The sequence below is a fragment of the Adelges cooleyi genome, unplaced genomic scaffold (assembly GCF_023614345.1).
Source record: "Adelges cooleyi isolate 19-005CV unplaced genomic scaffold, UGA_ACOO_1.1 ACOO_flye_CR_arks_rails_tigmint_CR_PRNA_307, whole genome shotgun sequence".
Classification (NCBI taxonomy): domain Eukaryota; kingdom Metazoa; phylum Arthropoda; class Insecta; order Hemiptera; family Adelgidae; genus Adelges; species Adelges cooleyi.
In genome coordinates, this window is record NW_026095978.1 from 132,401 (window position 1) to 145,960 (window position 13,560).

General features: G+C 36.2%; 1 protein-coding gene across 1 annotated transcript in view; it reads left to right on the forward strand.

The window, feature by feature from the left end:
• The first annotated feature begins 793 nt into the window (after positions 1 to 793).
• LOC126839796 (synaptotagmin-7) overlaps positions 794 to 13,560 on the forward strand; it is a 107,737-nt gene continuing 94,970 nt past the window's right edge. The window contains exon 1 of the mRNA XM_050575206.1: positions 794 to 1,217. Within this exon, the coding sequence (XP_050431163.1) occupies positions 1,108 to 1,217 (110 nt within the window). The 5' untranslated portion in view covers positions 794 to 1,107. The remainder of the gene's footprint in view (positions 1,218 to 13,560) is intronic.

The following is a 13,560-nucleotide window of genomic DNA, read 5'->3' on the forward strand; positions in this document are numbered from 1 at the left end:
TCCTCCGGAATAATGTTCTCTTTTAATTTTATAATGGGTGCTTTTACTCTAAAATCAAAATTAAGCGAGTTATTTTCAGTCTGCTTAAACATGTTTTTACCACTGAAAATCACCGGTGCGACGCCCTCTTAATTGTATTTTTCAACATGGCTATCGATATCGAATCATAAATTGGTGTAATCATTTGAAAATATTAAACTACTGACAAATTCTAGTAAAAAAAGTACGTCCTGCAAAAGTACGGGAAAGAATTAATATTCATTTACCGACAAAAATTAGTGTCAAACGCGGATGTCCCCCCATATCAATATTGTCGGTATCGACACACGTCGTCATACTGTGTCGTACCTATTATTATTTGTTATTATTTAGGTATAGGTTATATTATGTTTTACCATAATATTATAGCCGTTGTTCGTGTGTTGTGTCCATGTATGCGATACGAATATGTATATTATAATATACGGTGGGGGGGTTGAAGGGTACGGGGGAGACACGTAAAAATCGTACGGCTCGACTACCCTACCCCGCGTGTGCCCCCCGTACCCCTCGGTACTCACCCCCCGGTATGGTAGGGGAGGGTGCCCCGGCAGGGTACGGGGCGACCAGTTGACCCAGTTAGGCCGGCGGGGAGCGCGAGCGTCGCGGGTCCCCCTCCATTGGCCGGGGGACGGCGGTACGGCGCCGCATGCCGCGCCCCCTTTTGAAAACGGCGGAAAAACCGCCGCCGTGTAAGTGTAAAAAGCGTGTGCTCGCCGGTTTGCCGTGCTCAGTCTTTGTTTTGGTTCACGACGTCCGCCAGCTGCTGCTGCTGCTGCTGTTTGTCCAGAGGGATCTTGTCGCGCACGTCGGGAAGTACCCGAAGAGAGAGAGTACCCGTCTGTCTGTGTACTTAGATCTTACTGAAAAATCAAAACAATAACGGCGTCGTTACATTTACGACATTTTTGAGTAATACATTTTTTTTTTTCAAATTCAACGAATTAACGCGGTCCGTCGATCCGGCACTACCTCGTTTACTACGCCTAACCGATCGGTTGATAAATTCCCGGCCACCACTCTCGCTCTCTGAATTCAATCCGTTCGGTCACCACCTGCGCCGACGAAATGGCAGAAAAAAATATCACCAACAAGAGTCCGTCCAACTCGATTTTCGACGGTTTCAAAAACAACGCCATGTCCAAGCTGGGCGTCACGAAACTGCTGTCGCAGAGTTTGTAAGTGTTTCCGTAATATTATAGATTTACAAATATTAATAATTTTGTATACCAGATCGGTGCCTAGCACTCGGAGAAAAATCGTTTTAAAATTACAAAAAAAAAAAAAAACAACAAGTATGACAAAAATCCAAATGCACCCTCCTTTTAGCGCGTACACCGGATTTAAACCGAAAACGTTATTATTCAAGTGCACGTGTGTGTTGTACACCTAAATGGAAAATATCGACTCCCGCAACAAACGGTTTTTTTTAAAAATATTGTCGTAGTTTACCCTGTCGATGACGCGGCAGCTATCTTATTGGTATAATAATATTATGCAGTGTTGTGCAAGGAATGCGGGACGGCATGCGAGGTGTATAAAATAGGAAAATGGAAATTTTTCCGCACTGTATTTAGGCAGGTTTTATAATATATTGTTGTGTTGTGCACACAGACTATTAATATTGTGCCGGGTAACATCGACACACACGGGGGTGAACGACACGGAAAAAGGCGAACAAAACAAAAAAAAAAATAAAGAAAAACAACATTTTAAATGCCAGCTAACGTTGAAAACATTGTGACTAAATAACAATAACAATAATAATAATATAACGGTTTGTCGGTTTCACTTTTCAAAAAAGTTCCCTTAAACGGTTTCCGTTGCAAGTTTGCACCGATAAAAATCTCAAACGGCATGCTAATAATATATTGTAAACGGTTTTTTTTTTTGGGGGGTAGTAAGTATAATAATTACCGTTATTGCGTTTTGGCGGGTCAGCCGGACAAGTTGTAGCAGCTTTACCTAAGCGTTTTTAATGATTAAAAAAAAATATGTATTTCACCGAAATCCGTTTCCGTCGAGATTTCCTGACGTTTTCGATGGTAAAGAAAATCGCCAATTATTGTCCTTGATTCATGTATTTGTTGTTGTTATTGTCTTTAGTATTTTTTAGATCTTACCATTCATATCGGTATCGTCGCTGTAGAACTCCAACGGCACGTTTATCTTACAACAATACTTAAGACACGACGAGAAAATATTATTATATTGTGCTTGTTTTGTATTATTCATCAACTAAAATCGGTTAGCAATTGTACCGCTCAGGCGATACAAGTGCAAAAGTATTTGATGACATAATTCGTTGATTAATTATTATTATTATAATATACTTTTACGTTCACTTTTTTATTGCTATTTTTCTTATTACACTGCGATTGCTTACAAACATTATTATTATTATTGTTATTGTAAACGATTAGCATGATTCATTATTCTGTAAAATATTTTTTAAAAAATGGCGTACGTCGTTATTTCTATTGGACACAATTTTAATAGTCTCTGCGTCGAATATATATATATATATATATATATATATTTAGGATAAAAAATTATCACAAATCAACCGGCTCGTGGACAAGTTTAGTTTTCAAGAAAGAAAACAAAATTAACAGCTGACCGTCAGTCAAAAGTTGCTAAACGCCAACATTAGAAGACGAATGAGCTTCTGTATGATGCATTGTATATTATGTGTGTATCGACTAAGGTTAAGTGGCCGCCCTTGGCGCTAATAATTAACTTATCAGCCAACCGTTGTTTGGGTCGACAAAAAAGTAATACAATTATAAAACAATATTGCTTATGGTTTTATCCCAGAGAAACGCATAGCCAATACCAGTAAGACACTCATTTTCTGGGAAAATATAAATATTTTGAACGTAATTGTTTTCCTAACATACCTTATTTACCTATTTAAACACAATTACAGTGTTATCGACATTGTTATTCGATTGAAAGTCGCTGAACTACTGTTGGAAAAACCGAACAAATATTGATCTTAAATTCAAAGATTTGCAAATAGTCAGAGCAAACGACTATTTTGATAATTAATCTAGTGATAAAAAATGAACAATTTAAACGCTTCGATTTTTTTTTAAATTTCTTGACTATATATATTTTATGGAGCTATATTCTATATTATATTGTCTCAGCGTGTCTTACATCGGATGGATCACTGTGTATTTTAACATTGCTATTATCGACTGCTGCGGTTATCGCCGTTATCAATACAACGACATTACGGTCGTGTTTGATTAAATTATTATTAAGTTGGCGCCGGTGGTTTTTGCGAACGGACAAATTAAGCCCTGGAACATTTATAATACCGGATTAACGGTAGTCGGCCGGATTATGCGTCTGTCGGTCGCCCCCGGGGTTTTTTTTTAACCAAAATGTTTCAGTTGTCGGTAAAATACAATTACTAATGTATAATTAATTTCGTATATTTATATTTTTTTTTGTCGTTTAGCAGTTTTTCCCGTTTATACATAAAACCACGTAAAATGTCAACCCGCACGAGTCGGCCTCGGACAATGCATATAGAACTTACTTGTGGCGGTTAGGCTTTGCGTTTTTTTGCCTCGTTGTACATTGTATAGGAGTGAAAAAAAAATAAAGAGCTGGAGAAAAGCTAGATGAAATCTGCAAAGAGACGTCAGGTGTTCTTGTGCGATAAATGGATACCAATCAGATTGATGGGTTCTGTGTAAAGGCCATGGGCTCAGGCATCGTTAAATGGATCAGAATGTGGCATTGTATAAGTTTGTAGTGTGAGAATGGAAAGAAAAAAAAGGCGAGTACGGTGCAGATGATAATGTCAAGTGTTAAAGCGTCGTCTAAAGTGAATACGACATAGCCTGGGAGTGATCCGATAATGGAATGTACCTACACGAGTAGAGACAAAGTATATTATCGAGACGGAGGAAGATTATTGTTTCAAGCAATTCGAGTGCGCCGAAAAAGATGAATATGGAAAGAAAAACAATAATGGAAATACATCTCTGGGGAAACTGTAAATGACACGAGCACGGAAGACGATCCGCTACTAATGTACTTGGATACTTTGAAAACCTTAAAAAAGAATTCCCAAGGAAACTCTTCCAGCGATAATGCATCTGTCGAAAATCGTTAGGCATACCGTACATTGACTCTGTCGCTCTGTTTGACTCGTTTATTGAAATAAAACCAACAGACTTGATAATAAAAAAAACTGTATTTTCACAGCCCTCCGAGTTGGATAGTGTTATCTGAACGACATCAGCTTGTTTTGTGTTTAAATTATGGCCACAGTGTTTGTCCAAATGACCGAACCCGTTAGCTGTTATGAGTTCGGTAATAATAGTTTTTTTTTTTTTTTTATCACACTCACCTAACCCTTTACAGACGAGTTCGGCTGACAGCAAAGCGTAGGTATATCATCGTCCCACGGCCACGTTCATTGCACTTTTTTTTTGTCTCGTTCCCTCGCAATTATTGAGCTCGCTCGCCATGCATATATAATATAATATTATGACCCGAATTATCGTTATCTAATTATTTATATATATTTGAGTGTACGTCCAACCGTCGAAAACCACCGGCACTGAAATAAAAACCGTTTCGTGTGCACAGTTCAGTGATTCATTTTTTCACCCTCGATTCGCCTTGGCAGTATATTATTTTACTTTTTCCACGGGACACGACCACTTGCACTTCACGGCGCACCGAAACGATAAAAACGCCATTTGGCATTGATATATTACTACTATACGCGGTCGCTTCGGTGGCCTGACCGGGATAATTAATAATAATTATTGCGAGTGCATTACAACACCGTACACAACACGGACGAGATCGGTACACAATGTAGGTACCTACGGTGTTCTTCATCGGCCACCATTGTCCTCTAGATATCTGCCTGAGATCACTATCTCCCACATCGTCTTCGCACACAATACCGGTCGTCCCCTATCTGTTTTTCCAGAAGTATGCAACATCATGTTGTCTGCTTCCCTTAATATTGTCATATTTTTTTATAACAGTTAGTTAAACTCCACTCGAACATAGCATGCAACTCTGGCTGCAGCACACACACACAAATAAGTCAAACATACATACAATAGTCAACTAACCGGAATGGTAACCGTGGACTAGTGAAACTATTATCTATTAACGGTTTGTCAGATGTAATCGGTTCTAAAAGTTGGATAAATAAGTAGGTAGCACGGCCGACCCCGAACGCAATGTTGCTCTAAGAGAAAAACTTAAATCATCCAACTGTGTTACACCTCTGCCTTGATAGAAATATGTTTGTTTTTTTTTTGTTAAGTCTGTGTTGATTTACTGAGATATTATGACTTGTATATTATTATGACAATAACCGGGTCTTGATTCAAACGAACACCATACACAATATTATAAATGTTTTCAGCTTGGCCTTTCCTAATGTGAAATAGTAAAATTATTCATTAAATTTGAATACCTATGATTTGTATCATATATAAATAATATTTTACTAATATCGCGACCCCGTCGAAATCGACAAGAAGTAACAGGAAATCAACTTTTTTAGAGGTAATAATATTATATTAATAAGAATAATGTATGTTTTATAATTTTAGAAGCATTCTGCATGCAATTATAAACAAAATAAGTTAAACATAATAAAGTATAAATCTGTATGTCCTCTTTCTTTTAATCATGTGCAGTTAAATTAATTATAATAATAAAAACCATTCGACTTAAGATGACAAAAAAAAATTATTTTCATTTATTTGTCATTCAAGACACTCACATTTTGACTCACTTCCAAAACTAGGCCTTACAATTATAGTTATTGACAAATGGCAGACCTGCCTTGCAGACGCACGTTAATCCGGACTTGGTAATCGGTTTGTAAAGTGATAACATAAATGATAATACAAAAAAAACATCATTCTAGTAAAAACGAAAAACAAAAAAAACGTTTTTATCGTTACAGTGTGCTGAACCAAATGCTGATGGAAACAAATCAACAACAATTCCCATGTACATACAGGGCGATTCGTTAAGGATAAGACACTCGTTTTCTTTTAATATAATGGCCATTTTACCGTTGTTCTTTTTGAAGACAATATCAGAGAATATCCGAACTTTCATCTTTTTAATTTTTTTCCACAGTCGAATCGAAATATTATTAATACATATTATATTCAATTAGCTTTTTAAACAAAGTTACCGGTTGAGTTTCAAAAGTCGACAGATCTCTTGAATGTAATAAAAAAAGTTAAATATTTTATAACATAACAAAAAAAAAACAAATAAGTTTTTAAAAAGAAATACTACAAAATTGCAATTCAAAATAAAAGGGTCTTATCCTTAGCCAATCGCCCCGCGTGTAGAGGAGAGAAATGGGCCGTTGGGATCTTTTGTAGGGGTACTGTTTTATTCCTATCTCTCTCTCTCTCTCTCTTTCTAACATCCCCTCGTGTGTACTCCCCCTGTTGATGACAGCGATAATATTTCGGAACTGTTTTTAACGTTTCCGTTTAATGTACACTTAAGTGATTAATGTTTGCCATCGGAATTGTTTACATGTTAAACTATCACAGAGCTTTCCCGTCCGAGCTCGAATAACGGTTAAAAACACTCAATCTACCGACCTTGGCACGACGTTTATCGACAGCCGAATTTCAATACTTATTTCCCCCCCCCCCATTTTTGTGTTCTTCGATTTTTCCGTCACAGGACACAATGGAAAATCAACGATAAACTAAATAGGTATTGTATTGACAAAAAAACGTGTATTATCTTATTTGCCTAACATGACCGAGCCTGGGGGACATATTGATTTTCGCTTAAGAATTAACCGTTTTTCGGAAACGGCTGAGTGCATACATAATAATAATAATAATAATAATAATAACGGTCGGTACATTATCATATACGAGACGGTGACCTAATCCGGTCTCGAGTATAATAATATAGAGTCTAATCAGAACATAAAATAATAGAGGAGCCGTTCCCTATATTATCATCACCTGCATACGATCAGCAGTGCCAACGATCTGAGAATCAAAATTTGTCAATCACCACCACCGAAACCCTTCTTGCTTTCCCGTATCCCTCTGCTTGCAGCCTCGCTCTGGTACTGATGGGATTGTGATGAAAATAACCTTGTCCCGTGTTAAAAACGACTCCGAAAACAATTTCGAAGACCAAGTTTTGTTTTATTTTTGTTTGTACAAGCGTTTTGATCGAATAACAGCTTGTCTGTGCCGCGTGCGTGGGTTGTTCGACTTGTAGACGTTTTGTTTGTTCTGGAAAAATGTGTTCACACCTAACGACAACACAATAATCGAAAGTGTCAACACAAACATAACATTACAACCCGTGTCCGTTTTCATAATATTTTCTGCAGATGATTGTACGGACAGGTAGACACAAGGGCAAGTGTAGCGCAGGCGAACCCCGTCTATTACTTTAGGAAGCGATGGCCTTAAGAGATGTGTGTGTGTGTTGTTTTTATTATTTCGAGTCATGCGATCATTGTTCTTCTCTCGCATAAGGATTGAACGGCCGCGGTCTATATAGCCGTGTGATTCCCCTCGGGACAAATAGGCTATTCGACTCCTGTTGTAAAGAGAAAAAAATTACATAGATAGCTGTTAAGGGACGTACATGAGTTTTATATGTGTACGCAGTACGAGTACTATATGAGTAGGAGAGGAACAGCTAAAGACAAAATAGTAAAATCGACGTTGAAAGCAGGCAATAAGTGTTGCACTGTAAATGTCAAACCGAGCATGTACATAATATTTTACCTACTTTGTTCTGCAACGTTTACACAGCCGTTGTGTACATTAAACGTTTGTAATAAAGAATTTCAGGATATTGCAAATTGCCGTTCCAGCGAAACGGCTTAAACCAATCAGTCGGGTCAACAATAACAACGGCGGCGACAACAGAGTATATATTCAAGCTGATTTGCATCACAATCTAATCGACGGTAGCGCCTCTAATTTTTATCAAACCCGGCAAAAGCAACTGTTTGTTTGGTAAATCAGTATTTTCCCCCATTTATTCCAATATTGTGTACACACCGTAAAACGCAATATTCTTCCATCGCAACGTTTAACATAATTCACAACGTTTATTATGCATATACATATTGGTATTGCTTGAATCTGGTAGACGTGCCTCGTTGCACTATTTGAGAAATTATTAAAACGTCTCAACCGAGTTAATAAATAGGAAAATTCATTTTTAGTCACGACGTGTACACTTCAAAATTAGTTGATTGTGATTTTGTAGTCATAATATCGATCCGGAACTTCGGTACAGATCAAAGCCCTTCGATGTCGGATGTTCGCAGAACTGTCTAAAACAAAGTAAAGTCAGAGTTTAACTTTAGTGGCAGTGTTGTAAGGACGTATGTCAATTATATGTTGGTTATAATTTAAAAAAAAAAAACAACACGAGAAGTAACAGCCGTGCACGTGGTGAAATAAAGCAGTACAGGGCTAGGATGGCCAAAGAGGTTAAAAACCTTTAGAGAGTTCTTTTTTTATGTTCACGGAAACTTCACTTGTATGAAAAGCACATTAATCGACATTTCGTTAAATGCGATTTTTGACATGAAAGAAAAACGATTTCCAAAATATTCCAACCGTTTCAATACATATTATTTTCATTTTAATTTGTTTTTAAAAGTTTATTTGATTTATTTTGATGTGGCGTTAGTGATCGTGCGGAAAATTGGGCGCTTACAACTTTTGAAAGGTAACCAAGGTTTTATTGAAGTTGATATGGGCCAAAAGTCATCGTGACCCTTTTCATTGACCATATTTTAATGTGACAATAATTGTTTATATACCCACATAATTGTTATTATTAATTTCTACTTGCCTAACACTTTAGTGTAACTTAAGTTATGAGCCAATACAGTAGCATAGGTATATTTAATGGCTATTTTGTTGCAAAGCAGTGATGCTATTTTTGCCTTATAAAGTGTCAAAATACTTTTTGCAATTACCCAAAGCTTTTCATATTTAGACAAGGATTTGTTGAAGTTTAAACTTTCATCGTTTCAAGTCAGTGTGTGTTTGGAACTTATCCGTCAAAGCTTATGGGTAAACACACGACATCGGGACAACTGCATATTGTATACCTACCGACCGATTCGAATTGACTAAATATTTAATATCGACTTTTCCAAATAGTTTTTTCTCTCTGTCTGACCAATCTTGACGTATTAAAATATTGAAAAAGGAGCATTTCGTGGAGTATCGGTTTACGAGACGTCAAGTAAACGAGACGGGTGACCTCGTATGATAATATTTTATGCCCATCATTTCCCCCCCCCCTCGCATACTCAAGAGACGGACAAAAAATACATTTTTATCCTTTATACACGGTTCACGTGTCCGAGACGTAAGCGATTTACTGTTTTTTTTTTTTAATTTTTTTGTTACCCGCCAAAGACATACGGTCGCGAAAATATGATTGCTATTATATTGCCCGTACAGGGTGATCCGTCTGATCTAATTTGTTCAATTTAAAAAATTCAAAAAAAAAAAAATGTTAGCTTTTCAATATTTAACTGTCGTCAATCGGATGGATCGGCGGTGTAATACAATCTAAATTTATTAGAACTCATTTTTTTTTTAAGAACTCTACCTACAATAAATGTTATATAATAGTAATATCTTATCAGTTACCTTATTCCTCCTGTTCTCACCCCTTGCCATCCCTCTCCTATATTTTTCCCGTCCCCTTTCGTCACGGAAATTGTTGACACACCCCTAATCGTTAGATACGTTCATGGCAAAAAGGAATGAGTAAATATCTTTGCAAAGTCATAGCAAACGAACAGACTGACGTTATCATTTTTAAAAATAGATACGTTTTTTACTTATAAGAGATGAAAACAAAAATGTTCAGAATATTGTAAATCATACAGTAAGGCATGTGCTACAAGTATGGGAAAGAAATAATTTTTAAAATATCCATTTTGTCTTACAGCGGATGTACCACCCTGTATACGACTTTTTTTGAGACATTTTTTTTACTGTATCTATCCTTCGTCCCGTGTAATTTTGAACCGATAAAAAATAAGGAGTACGACATTTGTACGGGTCCACAGAGGCATGGAAAATGAGTCGCAATATATAATATATTATATAATATCAATATAACATAATATATTATATAGATATTGACAAATTTGATACAAGTTTTTTTTTACCCTTATGTCCATTTATCTTGCCGAGGAATACATCACATGTACAAACCCTTCGGGAAATCTTAGACCGCTAAGCCCATACTAGAACTGTTGTCCGCGCACAACCGCCGCCGTTGACAACTAACGGGAAACGCTGAAAGTTGTCTTCTGTTTTTCCTCTAAAGATTTTCGGTAAAAAAAAATATATATATATATGTATGTATATGTCTTTATAATATATTGTTCGGCAAATAAGAACCGACGAAAAAATAATACAACAACACAAGATTAACGATTCGATTGGTTTTCCAAGATAAGTCTTCTATGGAATTCCTACCGCTGTATTAAAGTATCCGTTTCGAAGAGGGCATTTCGGCTCAGATCCGCAGACATTAAAATGGTGGTTATCATATTTCGCAGACGTATAATAACAAACCTAAGACCGTCGCGACTTCTTAGGTTCGATGCGGAACCGAGACGGTGTTTGTCTTTACAATGTGGACTACATACCGAGCGCCAGATTTTTTGTACTGTTTTTTCTTGAAAGCTGTCCACGTTTATTGGCTTTGTTAATAAACAACACTGGCGAACGGGTCGTGTAAAAGGATTTCCGGTGTCCCTTTTGGAAGTTATATTACGGTCACAACGCACATCGAACAGAACCGAAGATTTCGTTACACGGACAGCGTTTACCTTTTATTCTCGGATTTACCTGATAAACCTAGCTTGTGTATGTATGTACGTGTATACTATTCGGACCGGCGCTTCTGTAAACGACCGACTTGGAACGCGTCCAAAGGGTTGGTGGGCGAGCGACCGTATTGTGTTAACAAGGATGCGAAATTTCATCCCGCCATAAATTATATTACAGCTGACAGTCGACGCGCGCCTTATCCGTGTCAGACAATACAATATGTTCACATACGTATATACACAAATGCCTATGGTCGGGTTGTGTTCGGCTGCAGGTACCAGTAGAAATGATAATTAGCGCACACACATAATATATTACAGTCTAACACAGCCCGGCAAAAGCCCGGTCTCCTACTAAACGCATAGCAAGCGGTCGCTGGACTACTACACTACGGTCGAACGACAGCTGATCTATTACAACCGCCAAAGGCAGTGGGCAAAAGTTAATTCCAGATGTTTCGCTATATTTTATTAACATCTCAATCTTTAGTTCTTGGAACGCGTTCGGTCTTGAGAAAATAAAAGTTCCATATAAATGACGTATATATTTTTTGCATTATATTATATTTAAAAAATTTGTTCAGTGTACATTAAAACGTGTACTCATAACATTTACTGCGTTCCGTGAAAGATACAAGGTTAGATAAAGTAGTTGGATGGGTCCTAATTCAATTTCCGACCGAGACAGATGAACGGATATAATAAAAAAATACCTTCTCGGCTTCGAGTTAAATTTCAAACGTCGTTTCGATGGGACCTTTTTCGCTGTTCTTTTTGTTTTTTATTTCCAAGATCTTAGATAATATTATGTTGTCAAACTGAAGAACGTCGAAAACACATTAACGAGTCACGCGCAAATTACACGACTGACAGCATCCTACATGTGTGTATACACATTACCTACATTATTATTATTACTATACTATATAATGTATGTACATGTATATTGTTTTAAATCAACTATTGTGTCGTTTCCAGGCGTATGCGATTGTCTTGTAGTTAGTCGAAATTATACACAATACAAGGATGTGGACATTTTAAAGGAAGCTTTCAGGCAATCCGTTGTATAGAGTTATAGTTTTTTGTGTCATTGATATCTTTGATTAATATTCGATTTCAAGTTTATGGAAAATAAACTCAAAAAAACCATTAAATTATACGTCAAACAGATTTAGTTATGTCTTGTTAACAATATAATGCTAATATTTTAATTATATTTGTAGAATTTCGCTGTTTTATTCGTACTTTAAAAGTATTCATCTAAAAGGATACATTGCCTAAAGACGCTGTTTCTGTCAATATTAATAAAATATGCAATAAGGCAGTTGCTGTTTAAACACAATTCTTATATTTTTGAAAAACATTAAACGTTATTTTTCACTAAAACACTATAATATATTTTATTTTTTTAACAAATATTGCAGCGTTAGTTTTGTGGAATTTATAACTTTTTAATACTTTTCTTTCAATAAAGGAGAATGTTTAAAATAGTTTTGTACAAATTCAACACGTTTTAAGTATCTCTAAATAAACATTAAAATGCATAAACATAAGTTATGATTAGTAAATAATCCAGAAATGTAATAAAAACAATTTAAAACAACTTATCGATTTGTATAAAATTTTACTTCTGTTTATTTTGGCATAATATGATTGTTGGTAATGAATATTTTTGGCTACGCTCATATCTCAACAACTAATAGAGCTCTATTACTTTTTTTTCGGGGGGGGGGGGGGGTTTAATTAGGTGACCTTAAGTATAATCAATTTTTAGTTGTAATTTTCAAGGTCTGTCAAGTTATGTGTGAAGTTGGACGGCGCGTCAGATAGGCAATTTTGCTACTTCAATGTGTACCGACGAAGATCTCGTGGTAGCATTGCTTAAGCATAATAACGTCAGGTCTTAATCGATTAATGAGACAACAGTATAACATTACGACAACCGACTAACGACGGAATAATAATTACCATTTAAAACTACAAAAATAACATTTCGGTGCACTTCTTCTTCACCGATCCCCTCCCAATTAACACAAGTCAGGTTACATATTATATTAGTGCTCGTATCACACAACGGTGTACGTTATTTACTAGTTTGCTAGATAAAAATTACACTTTTAGTAATTGTACTCGACGGTTGTGTGTATATATATATATTTTTTTTTTCACTCTTAATTAACATACAGCCGTGACTTCGTCTTGAACGGGCGGCCACTCGACTCGACGTTATTCAAATTGCTATTATTATTGTGCGACGGCCAGCAAGTTTAATTAACTAATCAGGTCGTTATAAAAACTACATTATATAATATTCATTATTGTTACATCGGTACGTTTTTTTTTTCTTTCTTTTTGTTTCTATTGTCTCGAACAGTTGTCTCGTTTTCGTTACAACACCATGGCTGTTCTGTGACCTAAAAACTGAAATAATATGCAATTTTAATTTTCCCCCACCTTGTTGTGTCCGTTGGTTATTGTTATTATTATTATTAACCAATGACCGTTCGGTTTTTTTTTTATGTATTGTCATCAAGTGCGGCTCATGCCGTTTTGGAAAAGTCTAACACCTCTTTTTGTCTTTTGGCATTTGCAAAGAGAGAGAAAATAACAAAAAAAAAAAAAATCAATGAAATCTACTACACTCGAGT